The following is a 25,803-nucleotide window of genomic DNA, read 5'->3' as shown; positions in this document are numbered from 1 at the left end:
CTGGAAGAATTAAAATCATTGAAAGATCTTCTCATGGAAACAAAAGAAGACACCAGTGAGATAAAAGAGAATCTTGCCACATAAAAGCAAGAGGTAACTCACTTTAAAAATCGGGTACTAATTTTAGAGAATAAACAAACCGCTTCGGACAAGCATATAAAAGAATTAAGGCACCAAGTAAAACACATTTCACAACTTGAGAAAGATTTAGAAATTGAACAACAGAACAAGAGATAATAATCTTCAATCTTCATATTCTTGGTTTACCTGAAGGCAGGGAAGGTCAAGATATGTTTAAATTCCTGGAATCATTTATACCTTCATTGTTTGAGTTGAAGTTCAATAAAGTTTTGAAGTTGAAAAGGCACATTTTATCCCCCCCTCAATGTGATTGAAATGAGCGTTTTCCTTGTGGTCAAATTTCTTCACTATAATCTTGTAGAGATTATTCAAAAAGCCAGAGCCTATACTTCTGTTAAATTTGAAGGTAGATGCCATACTTTTTGTTCCAGACTTGAATAAAACTACTGTCTGTCTATGTACTTGCAGGCCTAAGCTTAAAGGCCTAAACTTAAAGAAGTAAATGCCCGTTTTGGAATGTTCTATCCTGCCAGAATGAGGGCAATGATAAATAATCATATGAAGGATTTAATGACCGTGAGGCTTCTTTCTTGGAGGAAATAGCACTATGGTTGCTACTTGACATTGTGAAATAGTTTTAGTTGAGCAGTCAGGTGTATTTGTCAAGCCAACACCCTTCTCTACTGTCAGAATATATTGTCTATATAACATGACTCTCGCACTCTTTCCCCTTAATGTTAAGGGCATTAATAATCCAATTAAGAGAGCAAAAATTCTAAACTATGTCTCTAAGTATAATGCAGATGATATACTACTGTAAGAGTCAAACCTATCTATAAAAGAAGCTAATAAATTAACTACTTGATGGACCAATCATTTAATTTCATCACAAGCTTATGGGTGGAAAAATGGTGTATCCATTCTAATACACAAGAGGAAAGACATTACATTATTGTCATGCTCTAATGATGTACAAGAAAGATGGATCAAAGCTCATCTATGTATGGTCACAAGCTGACTGTTGTAAATATATATGCTCCAAATTTGAACTGCCTGGAGTTCTTCAGTGATCTAGCTGACTTAATTGCTGCGGAAGGTGATACTACCTGCTTATTTAGAGGCGACTTCAATTTAATCTTGAATCCAGAATTAGATAGAAATTATACAGTATGATATAAAAAACTAAAGCATGGCACAGACTTATCACAGCTACACTTAGTAGATCCATGGAGGTTGATGCATACAACTGAGAGAGATTATACATTCTTCTCACACTTCTCATTCTTATATAGACTTGTTTTCTAATAACTAATTCATTGTTCAAGCATGTATCCCACTAAAATTGGAGAGATTGCAGTCTCTAATCATGTGCCTATAGTTATATAATTGAATGGAATAAGTCAGCATTGTAGGACACCTGATTCACAATTTAATGCCACACTTCAAAAACCCGATTTTCGAGAATATATATCTAAAGCAATAATGAATATTTTGAATGTAGCAGATTGGAAGATACAGGCTCGATCTGGTTGTGGGATGTTTTCAAAGCATACGTAAGAACTGTAATAATCTCCTATATGACCAAACTGAAGAAAAAAGTAGAAAAGAACTTGAGGTATTAAGAGGCAAATGTAAAACACCTGGAACCAAGTGCATCAGAAAAATAACAACATGAAAGTATTAGATGAATTTCAAAAGTTTACTCTTACAACACTATTCTTAGTAGGAAAGCAGGGAAAGCAGTTTTTTTATGAAAGCAATGCAGTATTATGTAGAGAATGATACACGTGAACATTTATTAGCATTCTGTTTAAAAGCGAAATCTGAAAGAATGGGAGGCTGCTCTAGGGTCAAGCAGCCTCCCATGCCTGAAGAATCTTTTCTACTTGCTGGAACTGTGCACATCTGTTTTATAGCCCTAAAATTGGGCACTGAGTGATGACATCACAACCTGCCTAAGTATATAAGGAAGTTCCATCCACTCAACCAGTGCCTTGGCAACAGACTTCCTGATGTCCTGCAGACTTCAGTGTGTGTGTTGCCTTGTTCCAGAATTCTTGCCTGTTTGTTCCTGCCGTGCCTTGTTCCAGCTTCCCTGCTTGTGTGGTCCTGCCCTGCTTGTTCCTGACCTTGCTGCCTACCTAGACCTCTGCCTGGTTCCTGGCCTTTCCTGCTCGCTGCCACTATCTACCTTTCTCCAGTGAGAATACTGACCATTTAACCTTTAATCCACAATAGGACATCACCTCCTATCCCATGACTTTCTAATTTCCTCAAAAGTCTTTCATGAAGTACTTTCTCAAATGCCTTTTGGAAATACAGATACACAATATCAACTGGCTCACCTTTATCCACATGTTTATTCACCCCTTCAAGGAACTGTAGTAGATTGGTGAGGCAAGATTTCCCTTGACTGAATCCATGTTGGCTTTTGTCATTAATCCATGCTTCTGTATATGCTCCGTAATTTTGTTCTTTATAATAGTCTCTACAGTTTTGCCCAGCACCAACATCAGGTTTATTGGTCTATAAATTCCCAGATCACCTCTGGAACCTTTTTTAAAAATTGGCGTTACACTAGCTACCCTCTAATCCTCTGGTACCATTCTTGATGTTAAAGAGAAATTACATATTACTGATAGCTCTGCAAGTTCATTTTTCATTTTGCAATGAATGGAATCCGCCTACTAGGTAGTTAAAGGAAGATTTCAATTTAGGTACCAGTAGTGATTGAAAAGCAGAGTAAGACTCCATGGTTAGCCCATCTGGCCCAGGTGCTTTGTGTTTGGCCATATTTGTCAATGTTTTCACAATTTCCTCCTCAGTGATGTCTTTAACTAAAGATTTGTTGTCTTCATTATCAACAGTGAGGTAAATTATTACATTACATTACATTACAATATACTTCTATATCATTGATACCTTCAGGTTCTTAGCGGTTTACAATAATTAAAAACCAAGACAGTCTAAGGATATTATTACTAAGAGAGCTACTTTGATAGGTTTACAATCAACTTTTTTGTGGTCAGGTCATTTATATGATTCCAGATGTGGCAAGAGCTACACAGGTGAAAAGAAGAACTTGGCTATTGGAGCTGCTTTTTTTTCTTAATTTTCTGTATACATGTTTAGTTACATATCAGAATCTCCATATGTGTTTTGTGATTCTTGTCAATTGGAGGAATTTTTGAAGGATAACGTAGTACCAGAACAGTCAGGATGAATGTATTTGTTTTGTTCCAGGTTGAGACAGGTTTTGCCGGGCAATAAAATTGCAGAACACGTAGGTTCAGCTGAGGGAAGTGTTGCCTCACCAATTTGCTTCATTTCTTTGAAGACATGAATAAAGTTGAGCCGGTTGATGTAGTGTATCTAAATTTTCATAAAGCTTTTGATAAAGTTCCTCATGAGAGACTCCTGAGAAAATGAAAGGGTCATGGGATAGGAGGCGGGGTTCTGGTGTGGATTAGGAATTGGTTATTGGACAGAAAACAGAGGGTGGGGTTAAATGGAGGAGGATGAACGGTGGAGTGGCTCAGGGATCTGTACTGGAACCGGTACTATCTAACATATTTATAAATGATATGGAAATCAGAACGACGAGTGAGGTGATCAAATTTGCAGATGATTCAAAACTATTCAAGGTTGTTAAAACACATGCAAGCTGTGAAATATTGCAGGAAGACCGTAGGAAATTAGAAGACCGGGGTGCTCATTTTCAAAGCACTTAGGCTTACAAAATTCCATAGGTTTTTGGTAATACTGTTTTAATATCACTGATGACAAAGCAAAATTATTGAGAATATTACTGTCTTTGGCTATCAAAACTATATTGCATTGTTGGAAAGATTCTGCACATCTTGAATATAATGCATGGTGGAATACAGTTTGTATCGCAGCCAAATTTGAATGGGTGGCTGCGGAGCAGTGGAACGGAATTCATCACTAAGATCATATGAAAAGATCCAGAGCCCTTTGCAACATCATAGTTGCTTGTCCTATGAACTGGTATTATTCTAGCATATGCTTAATACGTCAGATGTCTATTATAATATGTCTTATTCTATTTCAATTGCAAGGTAGTATGTAAACAACCACAATTTTTGTTTATGGTCTGTTGTCTTCACTTTATGGCACATTAATGCTTACTGTTAACAGCCGAATGTGTCCTGTTTATCTTGTATATGTATTTGTTTATAAGTGTATATGCTTAAAACCAATAAAACTTGACTAACACAAAACACCTATTTTTACTAATGAAATTGTTTTTCTTTTCTCACTTTCTAGGAACTTTGGAATGGTGCCTGTATTATTAAAATATGGAGCCACTTTAACCGAATCTCATTTACAATATTGTTTGAAATATGAGAAGTTTTCTCTATTTCGCTATTTCCTGAATAAGGGCTGTCCATTGCCTTCTGAAGGTCATTTCCCAGAGTTTCTACAATGTGCAATTCAGGCACAGCAGAAGTACAAAGAATGGCTACCCTATCTCCTACTGGCTGGTTTTAATCCTCTGAATCTGTTGTGCAAATCATGGTAAGAAAGATGTTTCCTTATGATGTAGAAACCTGCTTTGGGACACCATGTATCTGAACTCTTAGGGGATAATTCTATAAGGTGCCACCTAGATAGATGACAAGTATGTACTTACATGCCAATAGTTTGGTTATTCCTTTAAAAGTCCATCAATCTATTTAAAATTAGTGGGGGCTTTAAAGGATAGCAATTCAATATCCAACACTATTTAAATCTCAGTGGGCAGCATGACTGTTTACTTCTAAACTTCAGTGGTGACTTTTTTCACAAAGTCTGACATGCCTATCTCTCCCATCAGTTTAGATCACACTTCTAAATATAAAAATATTCTCCAACCTACTATAGATAATTTAATATAACATTCTTCTTCATTTATCCATTTTATAAGGAATTAGAATCCAAACTTATCTTGGTGGAATCAACCAGACCCGCCGCCAACTTGAGCCATGTTTTGTCATTGGCTGTGTCAGGGAGCGGTCCTAATTCTGCTTTGCTTTCTTCGCCTTCATATCAAGCATATCAAGCTTGAGCAATCTCTTACAAGGCAGCTTCAATTTAGAATGCTCTTCCTGAAACCATTAGGTTTATTGATTCATATTTTGTATTCAGAAAATGCTTGAAAACTTGGGGCCCTGTTTACTAAGGTGCGATAACGTTTTTAGCACATGCACAAAATTAGCGCACGCTGTTTAGGCACCCATAGGAATATTGTGGGCATCTACACAATTAATGAGTTCTAATGGTTAGCCTGCACTAAAAACGCTAACTTGCCTTTAAGGTGGCTTAGTAAACAAGGCACTTATTATTATAATGATAATGAAAGGTATTCTGCTATTTTTATTCCTGAGTTCTTTGGAGTGCGCTTCATTTGTTTACCTTTTATAAACCGCTTCGGGACCTTTTTTAAGGATAGAAGTGGTATATAAGACGAATGAATGGAATAGAAATCATGAATGGGGTATTAGAAGTAAAGAGTTATTTACTCTATCAAATACTACTAAAACAGTTTACAAATGGCAACACTTTCGGTATCCTTTTTTTTTTTCTTTCTTAAAGCTCTTGAAATTTGGATACAAAAATGCATTGTTACACATTGAGATAAAATTTGTTTTCTTCTTTGAAGCATGTATTAAATGATGCAGGTAGCAGATTTAAAACATCGGATGAAATATTTTTTCACTCCATGGACAATCGAGCTATGAAATTTGTTACTGGGGATGTGGTTGATGCTTGTATTTATTTATTTATTTATTTATAGCATTTGTATCCCACATTTTCCCATAGCAAGGTAGATTTTGGAAAGTGTTTATTTTTTAAAGCAAACAGCAAGTAGTGGGTCTGCTCTTTGGATTCCCCTATCCTTGTTCCTTCTCACCCAGTACTTTCCTCGCCCTTAATTGTCTTGTCTGTCTGTATTTTTAGATTGTAAGCTCTATCGAGCAGGGACTGTCTCACTGTGTCAGGTGTTCAGCGCTGCGTGCGTCTGGTAGCGCTATACAAATGTTAATAATAATAATTCTGCTATGTACTACCTAGGGATCTGAATGGGTTTCAGTCTGAGACAGGATGTTGGGCTCAATAGACTTTTGGTCTGATGTAGCTTGGCAAATCTTATGTTCTCATGTTCATAACCTCCACTAGCTTAGAGTACTGCTTTAAGGAAAATTTTCTTCCTTCTACTGTCACCCAGGTGTGGTGCCTAAGTGTAGCTGGATGATCAGAAAAAGGAAATGAGTGAAGTGGAACAGGTAGAAATAAATCACTTGTTTACTCTTTCCAAAAATACTAGGACTAGGGGGCACACAATGAAGCTACAAAGTAGTAAATTTAAAACAAATCGGTGAAAATATTTCTTCACTCAACGTGTAATTAAACTCTGGAATTCGCTGCCATAGAATTTAGTCAAAGCAGTTAGTTTAAAAAAGGTTTGGCTATCTTCCTAAAAGAAAAGTCCACAAGCCATTCTTAAGATGGTCTTGGGAAAATCCACTTCTTATTTCTAGGATAAGCATCATAAAATGTATTGTACAGTTTTGGGATTTTGCCAGGTACTTGTAACCTGGATTGGCCACATTGGAAAGAGGATGCTGGGTTTGATGGACCTTCAGTCTGTCCCAATATGGCAACACTTATTTTCTTATATAAATTCAGCTTAGCAGATCTGAAATATTAAAGTACCAAGATCATCTTTGATCTTGTTTGCTTCCATACCATGAAACAAAACATTTCCAAACTTTGATTTATATTGTATCATAAGGAAACCCAAGCTAAATAAAAATCATGATATTATAAACGGGGAACTGTGTTCTAGGATGATGGCATTCTCGGCCAGTATCCTGGTGGGCAGCAGTTACAGCATTATCTGTCTAACCTTGGTATGAAATAAATAATGCTTACTTTGTCTTGCCTCATTTGCTGTCTGATGGCAAGCTTTATAGTTTTGTCTTGTGCAGCCAAAGCTTTTGCTTACAGCTAAAGTGAAGCTCTTTATCGTATTTGAATCATAAGTAATGTCTTCTTTGTTGAGTGTATTTTTTAAACTCCGTGTTTGCCTTAAACCTATTAAAAACATACTTGGTAGAATAATTGTCTGTCAAAACGCAATCTTCACTTGCTATATATTTTGTCAAATCCAAATATATACACATCTTGTTTTTTGAGGCACAGAAAACAATTGGAGAATAATAAAAAGTAAACGCCATCTGTACATTTGGCTGATTATTTACCACTGATTTAGGATTGTACAGCCACTTTGTACAGCAGCAGTACATTTAATAAAACTATACAATCATGTATATTGCTCAGATAACTGCATGAAAATGGCATTATGCTTCTCAAACACTAACCTGCATTGTGTAAATGTGGAAGGAAGGCACTGTTAAAAATCAGTGTACCAATACAATTACAAATAAATCTTGATTTTCCTTTTGTTTAGCAGTCTTGATGGCTTGAAAGCACTTTGGCAGTTGGTGCTGCTGTGCCTTGATGTGTCCTTAGTGCAGTACTATGGGTATTTGGGTGTCTCAGGTATGCTTTGAGAATCATTCTAATGGCTCAAAGGGACCTTTGCACATTAGCGCTTGAGTACTCTGGTGCTTGGAGAGAACTTAATCTCAGCAATAAATGAAGTGGTACTTTTGAATTGTTAGGAGCTACTTGGCATCTCATAACACTTTTGAACCTCTAGATAACCTTTATACAGTGCACTGAGATGACTTCAGTATCTAGAGACTCCTTTGGTCTAATAACTTAGAAGTGCTTAGTACACCCCTCAAAAGTACTTGAATGCTTTGGCATCTTCTCATTGAAAACTTATTGAGATGACTTCAGCAGTTGTTCTTTCAGCCTCCACCTGTGCGTATCTGTGTCTTGAAGTTTTCATGGTTTAAATACTGTGTTTTCTTGGGGCAGTGTCTCTAAATGTCTCCAAAGTAATAATAAACCTCACTTCTAAACCAGTGTCTGTGGAATATGAACTCAGGTTTTTAACCACGCCGGCTGTCGTTTGGTCTTCCGTCCTCCTTTTTTAATATCCGGAATGTATTTGGCCTGAGCACAAAAATGTCTAGTAAATGGCCATTTTCAAAACAGAAAGTTGGACCTTTTTTTTGGTTTGAAAATGGCCATGTTTGCTACTGGATTTGATTTATATGTCATATCAAAAATTCCCAAAACACAGTTTTCTTCTTTTATTGATCAACAGCTGTCTTGCTTAAAGTAGGTGATTATAATCCTTTCTTGCACTGCTTATGACAATATAGAATTGGATTGTCAAGAGCATGTACTCGGGAGTCAATATTGACCTGTTTGAATGTCTGAAAATAGCAATAAAATATTTGAGATAAACATGATGAGATAAATTTGCATATATTGCATATTGATTGTGAGTGTTTTGGAAACTTGTGTACTGTATTTAACTATATTATTTTACAAGACACATTTCTGTACATGATTTCATATGAGAAAATCTTTCTACAGTGAGGTATCCTAAGAGCATTTTATTTGGCACTGGAAGATGGTGTCATTTTGTTTATTTAGATTTCCCTTTACTGCAGTGCTTCCCAAACCTTTGAGGTACTTCTGGGGTGGGTTGCAAGCTCAAGCCTGGGGCCCTGTTTACTAAGCTGTGCTAGAGGCGCATTAGTGCTTTTAGCGCGTGCTAACAGTGTAGGCGCCCACAATATTCCTATGGGCGCCTACACAACGTGCCCTAATTTTGTGCACGTGCTAAAAACGCTAGCGCAGCTTAGTAAACAGAGCAACTGGTGTGGACAACCCTGTTTGGGGGTCGTGACCCACAGCTTGGGGGAAGCCCTGCTTAAATTTGTTTATTTCTTTTGTTTTGTTTATGGATTACTTGGAACTTATTAACATTAAAAAAAACCAATAAACTTTCATGTTTTTTTTTAACTAGTTCCTCTCTGTGTCTATTTTGTATGGCAGTGAGGGATAAATTGAGTGTTTAACATTGTGTTTTGTAGGGTTTGCTCTTCAACTGATGACATTCTTAACTTCACTCTGGAGTTCACTAATTGGAAGATACTTTCTCCAGCTGTGGAACAGACCTTGTCCTCCCACGCAGAAAGCTCCTCTTGGGTTCCCCCTAAGTATTTTGGTAAGCAGACCAGCCAGCCAGATGATTTCTGTTTGCTCTAGTTTGCAACCATTAGAGTAGGGAATGACTCTTTGGGGTATTAATTGAAAGCCTGAAAGCTCAAAATAAATTACATTGAAGCTACATGTTCTGTGTATCTGTAACAAAAGCAATTGCTCTAAATTGTTTTTGACTTTCTGAGATTAAAAAAAAACTACTACTACCTATAAGGAGGAGGGGGGAAACATTGCAGGTGTTTCAATCTGAAATATTCCTATTGTGATAATTTGAGCTTTAAGGTGATGGACTCAGTTGAGAATTGCTCAGAAATTAAGTTTAGGAACGATTACATTTTTTTTTTCAAAAGTGAAAGAGAACAACTACCAGTAGGTTATTTCATGTTTAGGATTTCTGAACAATAGATAGTGGTCATTTTACTAAGGTGCACTAACAAATTAGTGTGCGTTAAGTGCCTTGCAGCCCATGGGGCTGTGCGGCATTTAACACACCTTAGTTAAAGTACCCCATAGTTATTAAATGTAACTGTTAAGGAAATTAATGTTAATTTTAGGCTAAGTTTTGTGCATAACATTTGTGGGGCAAAACCTGAAAAAGTTGCCCTTGGTTAAAAAAATAAAAAAAAAACCCCTTATTTTATGATTATAAATCCCTGAATAGAACAAGCAAACTATCTCTGTTATTTAGATAACCTTTTAATTAGTGGAGGAAAAGACACAACAAATAAAAGAATAACTGGTCTTTTCCCCTAAAAATAATAATATATTAAAATGGATCCTCAGAAGCTTAGCTGAAATTGGGTGGCGGAGCAGTTGGGGGGGAAGAGGGGGTGGTGGTTGGGAGGCGAGGATAGGGGAGGGCAGACTTATACGGTCTATACCAGAGCCGGTGATGGGAGGCGGGATTGGTGGTTGGGAGGCGGGAAATACTGCTGGGCAGACTTATATGGTCTGTGCCCTGAAAAGGACAGGTACAAATTCAAGGTAAGGTATACACATATGAGTTTGTCTTGGGCAGACTGGATGGACCATGCAGGTCTTTTTCTGCCGTCATCTACTATGTTACTATGTTACTATGGGGCTCATTTTCAAAGCACTTAGCCTCCCAAAGTTCCATAGAAACCTATGGAACTTAGCCTCCCAAAGTGCTTTGAAAATATGCCTCTCTGTTATATAAAGAGCTTTGGAAAAAAGAAGAAGTAAAATGAAAGATGATGTAATTGTGACACACATTTAAGGCTACAATTGGTAATTAAAATTCTTGTGTGTTGAAAAATATTTTTGACTATATATTAGTGGTCTTTTTTATTGCTGTGATTGCTTATCATCTTGAAAATTCACTTGCTCCAATTTTTGTTTGTAGCTTGTTTAAAAGAGCTATAAAATAGCACAACATTTCCAATAAGATATGCTAGGACTACATTGTTAGGAATACTTTCTTTAAATATAAACTTATATCAGTGGTTGCAGCAACAGTGGACACTTACCATAGCTGCCAGCTTTCCCGGTTCCAAGAGGAAGATTTTTGCCAGACCTAGATTTCTGACGACCCTGTCCTGATGCATTATGGGACCTGTAGCTTAAGAACATAAGAGCATAAGAATAGCCATACTGGGTCAGACCAATGGTCCATCTAGCCCAGTATCCTGTTTTTCAAACAGTGTCCAAGCCAGGTCACAAGAACCTGGCAGAAACCAGAATTGTGGCAACGCTCCATACTACAAATCCCAGGGAAAGCAGTTGCTTCCCATTTCTGTCTCAATAGCAGACTATGGACTTTTCCTCCAGAATTTGTCCAAACTTTTAAAAAACCCAGATACGCTAACCACCGTTACCACCTCCTCTGGTAAAGAGTTCCAGAGCTTAACTATTCATTGAGTGAAAAAATATTTCCTCCTATTTCCACGTAACTTTCTCGAGTGTCCCCTAGCCTTTGTACTTTTGGAACGAGTAAAAAATTGATTACTTCTACTCGTTCTACACCACTCAGGATTTTGTAGACCTCAATCATATCTCCCCTCATCCGTCTCTTTTCCAAGGCGAAGAGCCCTAACCTCTTTAGCCTTTCCTCATTCAAGAAGAGTTACATTGCCTTTATCATTTTAGTCACTCTTCTTTGAATCTTTTCTAATTTCGCTATATCTTTTTTGAGATGCGACGACCAGAACTGAACACAGTGCTCAAGGTGCGGACGCACCATGGAGTGATACAAAAGCATTATAGTATTTTCAGTCTTATTCACTATCCCTTTCCCAATAATTCCTAGCTTCCTGTTTGCTTTTTTTGGCGACCACCACACACTGAGCAGAAGATTTCAGCACATTATCTACAAAAACACCCACATCTTTTTCTTGATCGCTTACCCCCCAAGGTGGACCCTACCATCAGGTAACTGTGATTCATTTGTCCAAGTTAAATTTCATCTGCCATTTGGATGCCGAGTCTTCTAATTTCCTAAGGTCTTCCTGCAATATTTCACAGTCCACAGGTGTTTTAACAACCTTGGATAGTTTTGTACCATCTGCAAATTTGATCATCTCACTTGTCGTTCTGATTTCCATATCATTTATAAATATGTTAAATAGTACCGGTCCCAGTATAGATCCCTGCTGCACTCCACTGTTCACTCTCCTCAATTGAGAGAAATGACCATTTAACCCTACCCTCTGTTTTCTGTCCAATAGCCAATTCCTAATCCACACCAGAACCTTGCCTCCTATCCCTGACTCTTTATTTTTCTCAGGAACTTTATCAAAAGCTTTCTGAAAATCTAGATATACTACATCAACCGGCTCACCTCTATCCACATGTTCATTCACGCCTTCAAAGAAATGAAGCAAATTGGTGAGGCAAGACTTCCCTCGGCAGAACCCATGCTGACTCTGTCCCTTTAAACCATGTTTGTCTACATGCTCTATAACTTTATTCTTTATAATAGTTTCCAGTATTTTGGCCGGTACTGACGTAAGGCTTACCGGTCTATAATTTCCCGGATCATCCCTCACCCCTAAAACCCTTTTTAAAAATTGGCATTACAGTGGCCACCCTCCAATCTTCAGGTACTACGGATGATTTTAACAACAGTTTACATATTACTAACAGCAGATCAGCAATTTCATGCTTGAGTTCTTTGAGTTCATTTGGATGTATGCCATCTGATCCAGGTGATTTACTACTATTTAATTTGTCAATTTGGCTCATTACATCTTCCAGGTTCACCGATATTTCTTCCAATTCCTCCGCATCATCACCCTTGAAAACCATTTCTGGTACAGGCAGATCTCTTATATCTTCTTCTGTAAAGATTGAAGCAATGCATTCAGTTTCTCCACTATGGCCTTGTCTACCCTGACCACCACCCCTTTGGCTCCTTCTTGATCTAAAGGTCCCATGGATTCCCTCACAGGCTTCCTGCTTCTGATGTACCTGAAAAAGTTGTCTAAAGAGAATCTACGTATGTGGAGAACTCAATAGATCCCACGAAACGTAAAATGTAAACAAAAATGTGGGACTAATGCCCTCCCACGGGAGGTGGTGGAGATGAAAACGGTAACGGAATTCAAACATGCGTGGGATAAACATAAAGGAATCCTGTGCAGAAGAAAGGGATCCTCAGGAGCTTAGCCTAGAATGGGTGGCAGAGTTGGTGGTTGGGAGGCGGGGCTAGTGTCGGCAGACATATACGGTCTGTGCTGGGGCTGGTGGTTGGGAGGCGGGACTAGTGCTGGGCAGACTTATACGGTCTGTGCCGGGGCTGGTGGTTGGGCGGCGGGGATAGGGCTGGCCAGACTTATACGGTCTGTGCACTGAAGAGGACAGTACAAATAAAAAAAAGTAGCACATATGAATTTATCTTCTTGGGCAGACTGGATGGACAGTGCAGGTCTTTTTCTGCTGTCATCTACTATGTTACTATGAGCCAGGCTATCCAATAACTGGACCTAAAGCCAAGTTTAAAATAAACAAATATTTATTAATTTCCAAGCAAATAATAAAACAATTCCACATTGAAAACGACTCGACACAACGTTGTGTTTCGGCGAAATGGCCTACATCAGGAGTCTATAAACAAAAGATAATAAATAAATACATAAATAAGATATACATTGAAATAAAGTCCGATGAAGAGGGACATTTAAAATATAGAATATCATAAACTATACCATGTTGATATAAATACTAGAGGACAGATGTTTTAAACAATAAGTGCATATGTAAGACAATAAACAAAGATAATTGCCATGCTGATATAAGTGGTATATCAAAAATATTACCATACTAATATAAGTGCTGAGGACAGACAGTAAAAAAACAAAAAAATGATGATGATAAACCGAAACATATTGAGAGGCATATCTTTGAATGGAAAAAACCATATCTTTAACTAGATGCATGTAAAAGAAACACTTACATAAGATATAGATTATAAGATGACAACACAAGGATAATATCCGATTAGATGCATATAATATGAGAATAAAAATATATAAAAAAAAATTAAAAATTATAAATAACACAAGGATAATTTCCAGTGGACATATTTGTGACTAACTTCCACATGACAGAAACACTAATACAAAATCTGACTTGTAAAATATAAATTGCATCAAACCAATTCCGTTGTGTTCATAAACTTCATAAAATATAATTTATATAAAGAATAATTATATGCAGAAAATATGGCTCAACATATACATAGATGGGTGAGAAAAAACTAACCTAACCTTGTGGCTCATGACAGCAGTAAAAATAAGATCATCAAGTCAAGTGATGATGAATTGTGAGCTCACATATGAAAGGTGTGCAGACAAGGATTCAAAAATGGTCTGCAAAAACCAGAAGGAAATGAGTAGTCACGTAATGCAATACAGGCAAGTTGAAGACATGAGTATGCTAATTCGATTGATGCTGACAAATAACCAAGCTGCAATGCTCCTGACAAATGACCAAGTTATGATGCTCCTAAATCTACCTAAATATGAATGTGAAAGGAAGTACGATCTATCTATTATGGGTCAATTGAAGCCGATATGTGTTGGGATGAACATTTAAATCCCGAACACACAGCAGAGATTGAGCAAAAAAAGCGCACTATATCTATCAATATATAATGGAGCGGAGGTCGCGTTAGTGAGCTGGTATACATAAAATCAGTAGCACAAAATGACTGAAGATAAAAATGCATACCTTAAAAAAAGACCGTTTGGCAAGTAATCCGTATATCGCTGCATGCTACAAACAAACAGTGCTAAGGCGAACTAGGCTATAGAAAAGGGATTAAATAGAATGGGTGCGAAAATCAAAAGAACGTGACGTCAGACAACCGGAAACGATTATTCTAGCAGTTAATAAAACACAAAACGAACGTCCATATTGATTTTGAATCATATTAGAGGAAAACAAAACTAAAAATTAAAAATAAAATAAAAATAAAAATACAAGCATCCAGAAGGACAATGTCTTATTGACGTGAAGTGGGCGGGGCTTCCGTTATACCCACAAAAACAAAATGATTGATGTGCAGTGGGCGGAGCTAGCGTCACATAAAGCAACAACACGAAAGTTTTAAAACTATACGAGCATCTATATTAATTACAGGTCTATATGGCAGCGAAAAAAACTACAAAAGTGTATGAACACTGAAAAAACCACGCCTAGTTTGCGTGAATTGGATGGAGCTAGCGCCACGATGCTCGCCAAGACAGAATGACCGACATGCAGTAGGCGGTGCTAGCGTCACATTATGCCAGAATACAAAATAGTTAATATGTAAGCATACTGTTTGGCAAGGCTGAACACAATGTGGTTATGTAACAAATAAAAAGATAGGTACTACTGATAGAAAATAAAAAAAACAAACAAAAAAAGGGGGAAAATACAAAAATAAAAAATAATAAATGTGTGATCATACTGTATGGCAAAGCTGAAAATCGTGTGGTTATGTAACAAATAAAATTAAAATTTAAAAAAATTAAAACTCAAAAGGTAAAAAAACTATAAAAAATATATATAATTATGAGATCAAAAAACAAAATGTAAATATATATATATAATAAAAAAAAAATAATAAACCACAAGGCACAAAAATGTATAACAAATGTATAATGCTAATGCAAGTTGTAAAAAAACTCTAATGCAAGCTGTACAAAATGTGAATATGAATAATATCTATGAAAAAAAATAAAAATATAACATGATAAAGGATAAGAAAAATAAAAATAATAAGAAAAATAAATGAGATAAGAAAGATAAAACCCATCTATGTACACATGGCCAACATATGTATGTAAAAACAAATACACAGGTATATGTAAAACATGGTAAACTATGTAGTGTGGTAAGTTGGAAAAATTTATATATGCCATAATAACAGGGATAAAAATGTAAAATAAAAAACAATAAATGAGATATGTGCTCGTCTGGTGACAGCAAAGTAACAGGACTAGAGGACTGTTAAATACTATAAGACGGACGGAAATCTATTTCATTATTGAGACCATTGGGACTAAGAGTATTTAGATCATAAATCAACCTTTGCTCTTCCTGTAGTATAAGTTTATCAAGGTCTCCTCTCCTCCATTTCTTGGTGAATGTCTTGAACACAAGGTACTTGATGTCTGATGTGGTATGGTTAGCTGCCTGCCAATGTTGAACCAAGGGTGCTGATAGAATGTTCCTTGATATGCAGCTTCTATGCTCAATGATGCGTGTTTTGATGGATCTAATAGTTTTGCCCACGTATAGTAGAGAGCATGGACATTTGATAATGTAAATTACTTGAGAAGTGTTGCAACTTGATGAATGTTTCAACGGAAAGACTTTATTTGTGATGGGATGAATGAAATTGGTAGAGTCTATGCAAAGGTCGCACACACTACAATCGTCCACATCTCCTATGTCCTAAGTGAAGGCTGTCCAGAGGATCACTTATGTCTGGTAAAGTAGAGGGGAATAAGAATTCCTTCAAATTCCTATTTCTGGAGTATGCAATAACCAGTTCTTTATTGTTGAAGCAATCGAGACCCTCCAAAATGTGCCAATGTCTGCGAATGGATTTTGCAATATGTTTGGACAAAAATGAATATTTGAGTGTACACACAATATTTTTCTTCTGTAGGTTGGGTTGAAGGAGGTCCTCACGGTTCTGGGCTAAGGCTTTGGTATATCCTGCTTCGATGTGTTTCTGGGGGTATCCTCTAGCGGCAAATCTGTCACCCATGGATGCAGCTTGTAGATTGAATTCCTCAAAATCCGTACAGATCCGCCGAAGATGGAGAAATTGACATAGAGGGAGATTACTTTTTAACCTAGGATTATGGTAACTGGAGTAATGCAAAAATGAATTCCGGTCGGTAGGTTTCTTGTAGATGGTTGTGTTGAACATATAGTCATCCTTCTGGATGGTAAGATCTAAAAAATTGATCTGGTGAATATCATAATCAGATTTGAATTTAAGGTTAGGATCCTGAGAGTTAATCCATTCAAAAAAAGATAATAGGGTATCTTCCATCACCCTGCCACAGTATAAAAATGCCGTCTATGTATCGGCGATATAGCTTGATGTTTTGTTTGAATGGATGTGATGTCAGATAACGTTCTTCAAAATTCCCAACGTACAGATTTGCTAGGTCTATTTGCAAATGCCAGAAGCCTAAGAAATAAGATGGGAGAGTTAGAATATATAAGTAAATGAAAAACTAGATATAATAGGCATCTCTGAGACCTGGTGGAAGGAGGATACCTAGTGGGATACTGTTATACTAGGATACAAATGATATCATAGTGATAGGGTGGATTCAGTTGGTGAAGAGGTAGCATTGTATGTTAAGGAGGGCCTTGAATCAAATAGATTGAAAATTCTGCAGGAAACAAAACAAATCTTGGAATCCCTATGGATTGAAATTCCATGTGTAAAGTGGAAAAGGATAGTGATAGGAGTGTGCTACTGTCCACCTAGCCAGGATGAACAGACGGATGTAGAAATGTTATCAGAAATTAGGGAGGCTAATAAACTGGGCAACAAAATAATAATGGGTGATTTCAATTACCCTGATATTTATTGGGTAAATGTAACATCAGGGCATGCTAGCGAGTTAAAATTCCTTGATGAAATCAAGGACTGCTTTATAGAGCAGCTGGTACAGGAGCCAGCAAGAGAAGGAAAAATTCTAGACCTAGTCCTTAGTGGAGCGTATGATCTGGTGCAGGAGATAATGGTGCTGGGGCCGCTTGATAACAGTGATCATAAAGTGATAAGATTTGATATTAGTTTTGGAGTAAGTATACACAGGAAATCCAATACGTTAGCATTTAACTTTCAAAAAGGAGACTATGATAAGAATGGTGACAACAAATCTTAGAAGAGCAGCTACGAAGGTCAAAAATTTACATCAGGTATGGATGCTGTTCAAAAATACCATCCTGGAAGCTCATGCCAAATATACTCCATGTATTAAAAAAGGAGGAAGGAAGACCAAATGACAGACGGCATGGGAAACATGGCAAAGAGAGACTTTGAAAAAAAGAATGCAATGGAGGCAAAAACATATAGTAAAATTTTTTTTAGGTATATTAAAAGTAAGAAGCCGGCAAAAGAATCTGTTGGACCGCTAGATGACCGAGGGGTACAAGGGGCACTCAGGGAAGACAAAGCCATAACGGAGAGATTAAATTAATTCTTTGCTTTGGTCTTCACCAAGGAAGATTTGGGAGAGATACTGGTGCCAGAAATGGTATTCAAAGCTGGTGAGTAAGAGAAACTGAATGAAATCTCTAAACCTGGAGGGTATAATGGCGCAATTTTACAAACTGAAGAGTAGCAAATCTCCTGGACTGGATGGTATTCATCCCAGAGTACTGATAGAATTGAAAAATGAACTTGCAGAACTATTGTTAGTAATGTGTAATTTATCTTTAAAATCAAGCATGGTACCAGAAGATTGGAGGGTGGCCAATGTAACGCCGATTTTTAAAAAAGGTTCCAGCGGAGATCCAGGAAATTATAGACCTGTGAGCCTGACATCAGTGCCAGGCAAAATGGTGGAAACTATTATAAAGAACAAAATTACAGAGCATATTCAAAAGCATGGATTAATGAGACAAAACTAACATGGATTTAGTGAAGGGAAATCTTGCCTCACCAATCTATTACATTTCTTTGAAGGGGTGAACAAACGTGTGGATAAAGTTGAGCCGGTCGATATTGTGTATCTGGACTTTCAAAGGCATTTGTCAAAGTACCTCATGAATGACTCCAGAGAAAATTGGAGAGTCATGGGATAGGAAGTAGTGTCCTATTGAGGATTAAAAACTGGTTAAAAGATAGAAAACAGAAAGTAGGGTTAAATGGTCAGTATTCTCAATGGAGAAGGGTAGATAGTGGGGTTCTCCAGGGGTCTGTGCTGGGACCGCTGCTTTTTAACATATTTATAAATGACCTAGAGATAGGAGTAACGGGAGTAACTAGTAAGGTAATTAAATTTGCCAACAACATAAAGTTATTAAAAGTTGTTAAATCACAAGAGGATTGTGAAAAATTACAAGAGGACCTTACAAGACTGGGAGACTGGGCGCCTAAATGACAGATGATGTTTAATGTGAGCAAGTGCAAAGTGATGCGTGTGGGAAAGAACACGAATTATAGCTATGGTAATGCAAGGTTCCACATTAGGAGTTGCCGACTAGGAAGGGATCTGCTCAGTTTGCGACGGCGGCTAAGAAAGCAAATAGAATGTTAGGTATTATTAGGAAAGGAATGGAAAACAAAAATGAGGTTGTTTTAATGCCTTTGTATCGCTCCATGGTGCGACTGCACCTCAAATATTGTGTTCAATTCTGGTCACCACATTTCAAAAAAGATATAGTGGAATTAGAAAAAGTACAGAGAAGGGCGACAAAAATGATATAGGGGATGGGATAACTTCCATATGAGGAAAGGCTAAAGCGGCTAGGGCTCTTCAGCTTGGAGAAAAGATGGCTGAGGGGAGATATGATAGAGGTCTATAAAATAATGAATGGGTAGACGTGAATCGCTTGTTCCAAAAATACTAGGACTAGGGGGATGCAATGAAGCTACAAAGTAGTAAATTTAAAACAAATCAGAGAAAATATTTCTTCACTCAACGTGTAATTAAACTCTGGGAAGGTGGCGCCGTCGGTATATTTGAGAAAAGTTAGAGTTCACAGTTTATAACGTGTTTTGATCTCACAGGATGTGTTTATTTGCAGGGAGACCGATAGGATATCCAATGGTTTTTCTAAGAAAAGGAGTTTTTTTACATTGGTATCTGAACTACCGGTCGAAAAAAAAAAAAAAAAAAAGGACCTGTGATAGGATCAGCTCCATTGATAAATTTGGCATCCTTTTGTAATGAAAGGGCTTGTTTGCCTTAAAGGTGAAGTGCCAAGGGTGGATGCATTGAGGTCCAGTTAAAATAAATTAAAATTTAAGTGAAGCTCAGGCAGACACACGCTGGGAGAACAACACTTGAGTTTCTCTTGGCATAACGTTATAGAGTTAGATTTAGAACCAAGGGACCCCCCCCCCCCATAATTAAATAGAGCAATATAAGGTAACTAGCCATATGTAAAGATATATAAATTTAAAAGCATAAATAGATTACTTTAAAAATATCTGAAATAAGAAAACTTTTACTAATGTCCTAAATCTCATGCAGCGTGATTATAATCTAACATTTAAAGAAAGGGTATTCCAACATTTTGCCGCTTGATATGCAAAGCTGACATGAATTGATTTAAATCTTATTTGTTTGAGCGTCAGATAATTGAAAAATACAGTTATCCGTAGAACGCAATGGCCACTTGGAAGAAGACATTGTAATTAGGGTAACCATATATTCCGGTGCTTGTCCATATAGAATCCTGTGAATTAGAGTACAGATAGCAGATATGTGTATACTTCATTTACAGACATTTACACATACTTCTGAGCATAGATATCCTCACCTTATTTTTAGCTGCAATTTCTGCTGGTTTAGAGGGGTAATTTTATAAATGCACATTGGTGGTCATGTGCCTATAGAAAATGTGCCTGATATAAATTTACCCCTCCAGGAGTGCTTACAGTTTTGTAAACAACAGTATTTATCGCATTACCAAGTCACTAAACTATTTAACTGTCAGCATGACTTAAACGTTATTTTTATATCTTTTGCGTGTGCAAATTCATTTTTATATTTTTTTTTATATCGGATTGTATTCATCAAGTTCACTTCCTTATGATTGTATAAGGCAAAGTCTTCATAAAAGCATTCTCTGAGATTGGGAACACTATTAATAAAAGAATGTCCCTCACTGGTTCTTCCTGATGTTAAAGCCAATTTTCCATCACTATCATATAATGAAATTGTTTTTTTCCCCAGTTCTAAGCAAAAGAAGACAATGTTGTTGACGAATATGGGTACTAAAATTTAAAAAAAAAAAAGAATGCTGAAAGATTGTATTACGTTTTTAGAAACTGTGATTGCCCTAATGTTATTTTTCTGGGCTTGAACTGTGCAATTTCTGATATGCTGCTTGGAGAGTTTGATTTTTAGAAATGGTGTGAGGGTTATGTGACTAATCATAGAAAAATGAGTGATAGTACTAGAGTTAAGTGTTAAGAGCTGCACTTGTGCCTGAGTGCAAAGTGTTTTACAGAAAATAAAACTGTTTTTTTTTTTAAAGACTGATCAGCCACCTTATGGAAGAGTGAAGACGTTCTATGTGCAATGCATTTTGTGTCATGGCATTCTGTTTAATCAAGCATACGACAGAGTGGGAAGACACTGTCCAAAATGAGCTATATATGTGGTGTCTTTATATTTTCTATGAGGTAATTAACTTATCTTAGCAACTGAAATGTAAAGATTAAGGACTAGATTCTGTAAATGGCACCCAAATTTGGGCGCCAAGAAAAGAAAAATAAGCAGCAGGTGCTGTTCTATAAATGGTGCTCTGAGTTGAGCATTGTATATAGAATAGTGCTTAGCACCAGGATCTGCTCCCAGTTTTGGGCACAAAGGATATACACCAACTGAAACATATAAATCCTTGCACCTAAACTAGGGGCAGATCCTAGGAATGCTCAAGATCTGCCTATGCCCCTTCCATGGTCACGCCCCCTTTTTGGATCCGCTTGGAAATATGTACATGCGCATCTTTATAGAATAAAACTGACATACCAGCAGGTGTAATTCCAAAGTCTCATCTGTTTGGTTGAAGGCGAAAAAGAGCTGGTAAGTGCTTTTATTAGTAATGATCTTATTCATCTGGCAAACTTCATATAATTTAATTGTTTTTGAATCCTTTTTTTAGTTGATTGATTGAGCAATTCAAAAGAACTCCTTTATCTTTTTAGCATTCAACCAGATAGGTGCAACTTTGGAATTATGCCTGCTGGGTATGTCGGCTTTTATTTCACCTCTACAATTTTAATTTATATGTATATATGGTTTAAAGTTATGGTTTGGCTATCTTCACCTTATGATTTGAACATATACATGTTTTATTATGTCACTTTTATGATTGAGTATGGGAGCCTGTGGTTTTTGTTTTATGATTTATACTAACATACTTTTATGTACTTATATAACGGCCTCTAATCTGCCCCTGACACATCCCGTGTCATGGCTGTGTCGGGTCGGACTTTTAGAGAGTTTTTATGCTTTTAATATTTGTGGTGAATACATTCCATGCTCGTCTGCTCTGTTTCTGCTGTTCTAGATTTTGCAGATCGTCTGCCTGTTTCTTTCTTGAGCCATCAAGGCCTGGGGCTTTTCTGCTGTTCTAGATTTTGCAGATCGTCTGCCTGTTTCTTTCTTGAGCCATCAAGGCCTGGGGCTTTTCTGCTTCCCAAATTTCATCTTCTCTAGTCACACACTCTATCCAGATATTTTATCTCTTCTTAAGTTAAACACTATAGAGTTATCATCTCTCTTATCTATCTATCTATCTATCTATCTATCTATCTATCTATCTATCTATCTATCTATCTATCTATCTATCTATCTATCTATCTATCTATCTATTGATGTCCTTGCCAATATTGTTGGCAGATCTCAACATATAGAAAATTGTTATAGTAAGCTAAATATTTCAATTTTGTTGAATAATTGAACTTTGTGAGGGTGCGTTAAGGTTGAAGGATCTAACATAACTCACAGTTTGTTTTGTTATGGGCTCCTGTCTGTTGATAAGACAATTTCAACAAAGATACAGTGGAGTTTTTTTAAAGCAGTAATTGATGTATTACCAATCCTGGGAGACTGTTAGAGGGCTTGTTGGTTATTTTTCACTGAGGTTTTTTTTTTTAAATGTTTTTGTGTGTATATATGTGTGTGTGAGATCAATGGTGGAAGCTCTTCAACACATTTTTAAGTATCTTAGAGTTAATTGAAATCATTCAGTATTATAGAATTGGTAAATTTGGTGGCTTCCCTATTTTCTGCTAATGTTTTATCATCTATTCAGTCTGGCCAGGTGGAATGGTAGTAAACTTCCACCACTATTCTCTTTCCCTTCATATATGGAGTTTTTATCCATAGAGATGTACATTGTTTCCTGCAGAATATTTATTCTGTTCAGCTTAATGCCCTCTTTTTAACGTATAACACCACCCCTCCTCCAATTTGATCCATCCTATTATTTTGATATAATTTTCTTATCACGGTGTCCCATAGGTTATCCTCCTCGTACTAGTTCTCTGATATGTCTATTGCATTTACCTCTTCAGCTGGGCTGCGACATGAACTAAAGCCCATGCTTTCACATCTAATTAATGTTTGTAAAGGGGCTTCCAATGCAACAGTATGTTTGGCAAGATCCTCTTTAGGGATTAGAATTCAACTCCACCCATTGTACACCCATATAGTTTTATTTACAGGTTTCCTTTAAAATAAAATAAAAAAAGACAACTGTAAAGGCTTCTTGCAACCAAAACCATTTCTCGTGGACTGCCCTTTTTTGTTGAAGGCAAACTGCAACTACAGATTCTAATCTGTGAGGGCCTGTTGTCCTAGCTCAAAACCAAGTTACTTACCTGTAGCAGGTGTTGTCCGTGGACAGCAGGATACAAGACTTCACATACCCACCCACCTCACCTAGTTGTCTTCTACTCTAAGCTTTATTAAAGACTGATACACCACATGAAAGCGATGTGTGGGAAAATGCATGGTGCTGCTTCTTAGAATCCTCTAAAGTAATCTAAGACGAAGAGGCTTATCTGCATGGGCTCTGTCAGATGATATCACCAATTTGTGAAGACTATTATCCTGCTGTCCACAGCAGGGGCGTAGCCAGACAACAGATTTTGGGTGGGCCTAGGCAAGAAGTGGGTGGGCACCAAGTGTTCTCTCCCCCACCCCCCTCCACCAAAAATATATGCTTCTTTCCACCATGGCAGTCTGCAGCAGGCATGCGCTGAAAACTGAGCATGCACAGGTGCCGGTATCATGGAGAGTAGTGTTTTCATTACCATCAGAGGGAAGTCTTCAGCTGGCAGAGCTTGAGATCCCCACCAGCTACCGCTAAATGTGTGCTACTGTTGGGTGGGCCTGAGCTCTTAAGTGGGTGGGCCCCGGCCCACCCAGGCCCACCTGTGGCTACGCCACTGGTCCACAGAGAACATCTTTTACAGGTAAGCTAACAAGATAGACCTGGGGAAAGTCACTGCTTATCCCTGGTGGTAAGTAGTATGACATCCTGTCTTGTTTTTATTTATTTATTTATTTGTTACATTTGTATCCCACATTTTCCCACCTATTTGCAGGCTCAATGTGGCTTACATAATACTGTAAAGGTGTTCGCCAATTCCGATATGAACAAATACAGTAATGTGGTAGAATAAGGTTCGTGTGTACAGACACATTAGGAAATTGTAGAGAGGAAGAGTTATTATATGTCCATTATGACATAGATTGGCCACTGTTGGAAACAGGATACTGTGTGTGGTGGACCCTTTGGCTTGACTGTTCTTAAGCTAGTCCCAGAAAATGTTAATGCTTAGTGTTTACTTTGTGCCCCTCGTTTTTATGTATTTCAGAAGATACAAATTGTAATTCATAGTAACATAATATATGACAGATAAATTGTTGTCATTATCTCTGCTGTAAATCTATGTATTATTTTTAAGTGAAAGACTTTTAGAAATACTTGTAAAAGATCTAGGATTGGTTTCTATTTTTTGCATATTTTCTTTATAAATAACTGATTTAATAAAGAAATCTAAAATGTCTTGTGGTTAATTTTATTTTGTTCTGTTTTTAAATAGCATCTTTACCCTCGCTGGCACACCTCTGTCGTCTTGAGATCCGGTCACATTTGAAAAGTGAATGCCTACGGTCTGGATTTTATATCTACCAATTGCTACTTCCTGATTGTCTTCACCACTTTCTGCTCTACAATGAGACACTGAGGCGATATGGTGTACCAGAACTCTTGGATAATCAGGAGTGTATGCAGACAGTTGATTCTAGTTCTGAAGACACTGCAAGCACATGAAAGTATTTTTGCTGAACAATAAATATAAACGACATTGCTTTGGCCAGTCCAAAAAAATTTTTTTTCCATGAATGCCGAACAGCAGGCATTGCCTAGAAAGCATTTGCTGCTCTGTTTCAGGTGTGTGGTATACTGAAGTACATTACAACCATGTACATATAACGTATTGGTAGATGAAAAGCTCTGTTTTGAATACTTGTATAAAATCTTGCTTTTCTTTAGTTTGTTCTACTTTTTTATCAGAAGAATATCAATAGAAATCAAACAAAATAAAACATGGAAAAGAAAATAAGATGATACCTTTTTTATTGGACATAACTTAATACATTTCTTGATTAGCTTTCGAAGGTTGCCCTTCTTCGTCAGATCGGAAATAAGCAAATGTGCTAGCTGACAGTGTATATAAGTGAAAACATTCAAGCATTACTATGACAGTCTGACAGGGTGGGAGGATGGGGGTGGGTAGGAGGTATGCATGGGGTCATCAAAGCATATCATTGATATTCTAACAGGATGGGTGTGGATAGGTGAGGGGTGGGTTGATCAACAGAGACATACAGCTTTATGGTTTATAATGGGATAGGAACCCCAGGCCCTTGTTAAGTCCTTTCTGTTGGGTGTTAAAATATTCAATCATTCTGACTTCAAAGGTCTTATGTTCTTGTATGGTTTTATCAGACGAAAAAACTGCCTAAAGTCCCGATATGAAAATAAAAACAATAAAAGGTATAGTTTTGTTAGTAGATAATTTTGAAACTGCTGTATTCTTCCAGGGCTGGTTTCAGGGCAGATTTGGCACTCTGGTTGAAAATTGTGTGTGGTACCCCGTTTCATCCTCAATACGTTTTCTTTCGAGGCCCACTTTCTATCCTTCTCCAGACATTCTATCCTCCTTCCGGTCTTTCTTTCCCCATACTGCGGCTGTTTGGCCCAGTGGGTAATGCCTGGGAAACGCCTTCTCACAGGACTGCTCTCTGCTCAAACTCCAGCCTTATCATCATCCTTTAGATGAACAATCTTTGATCTGAAATTGCTGAGTTGAACCTGATTTATGTTTATCAACCTTGTATAAAC

The 25,803-nt window shown here is 37.2% G+C and overlaps 1 protein-coding gene across 3 annotated transcripts in view; it reads left to right on the top strand.

Moving 5' to 3' along the window:
* The window catches only part of ASB3 (ankyrin repeat and SOCS box containing 3), a 129,273-nt gene extending 104,271 nt beyond the window's left edge, over positions 1–25,002 (top strand). For all 3 annotated transcript variants that reach the window (XM_030194619.1, XM_030194620.1, XM_030194621.1), the window contains exons 8-10: positions 4,369–4,620; positions 9,102–9,235; positions 24,500–25,002. In XM_030194619.1, the coding sequence (XP_030050479.1) occupies positions 4,369–4,620; positions 9,102–9,235; positions 24,500–24,729 (616 nt within the window). In that variant the 3' untranslated portion in view covers positions 24,730–25,002. The remainder of the gene's footprint in view (positions 1–4,368; positions 4,621–9,101; positions 9,236–24,499) is intronic.
* The last annotated feature ends 801 nt before the right edge of the window (positions 25,003–25,803 follow it).

Source organism: Microcaecilia unicolor, chromosome 3 (genome assembly GCF_901765095.1).
Source record: "Microcaecilia unicolor chromosome 3, aMicUni1.1, whole genome shotgun sequence".
Taxonomy (NCBI): domain Eukaryota; kingdom Metazoa; phylum Chordata; class Amphibia; order Gymnophiona; family Siphonopidae; genus Microcaecilia; species Microcaecilia unicolor.
Note: the sequence above shows the minus strand (reverse complement) of the source record. Positions and strands in the feature narration are given on the sequence as shown.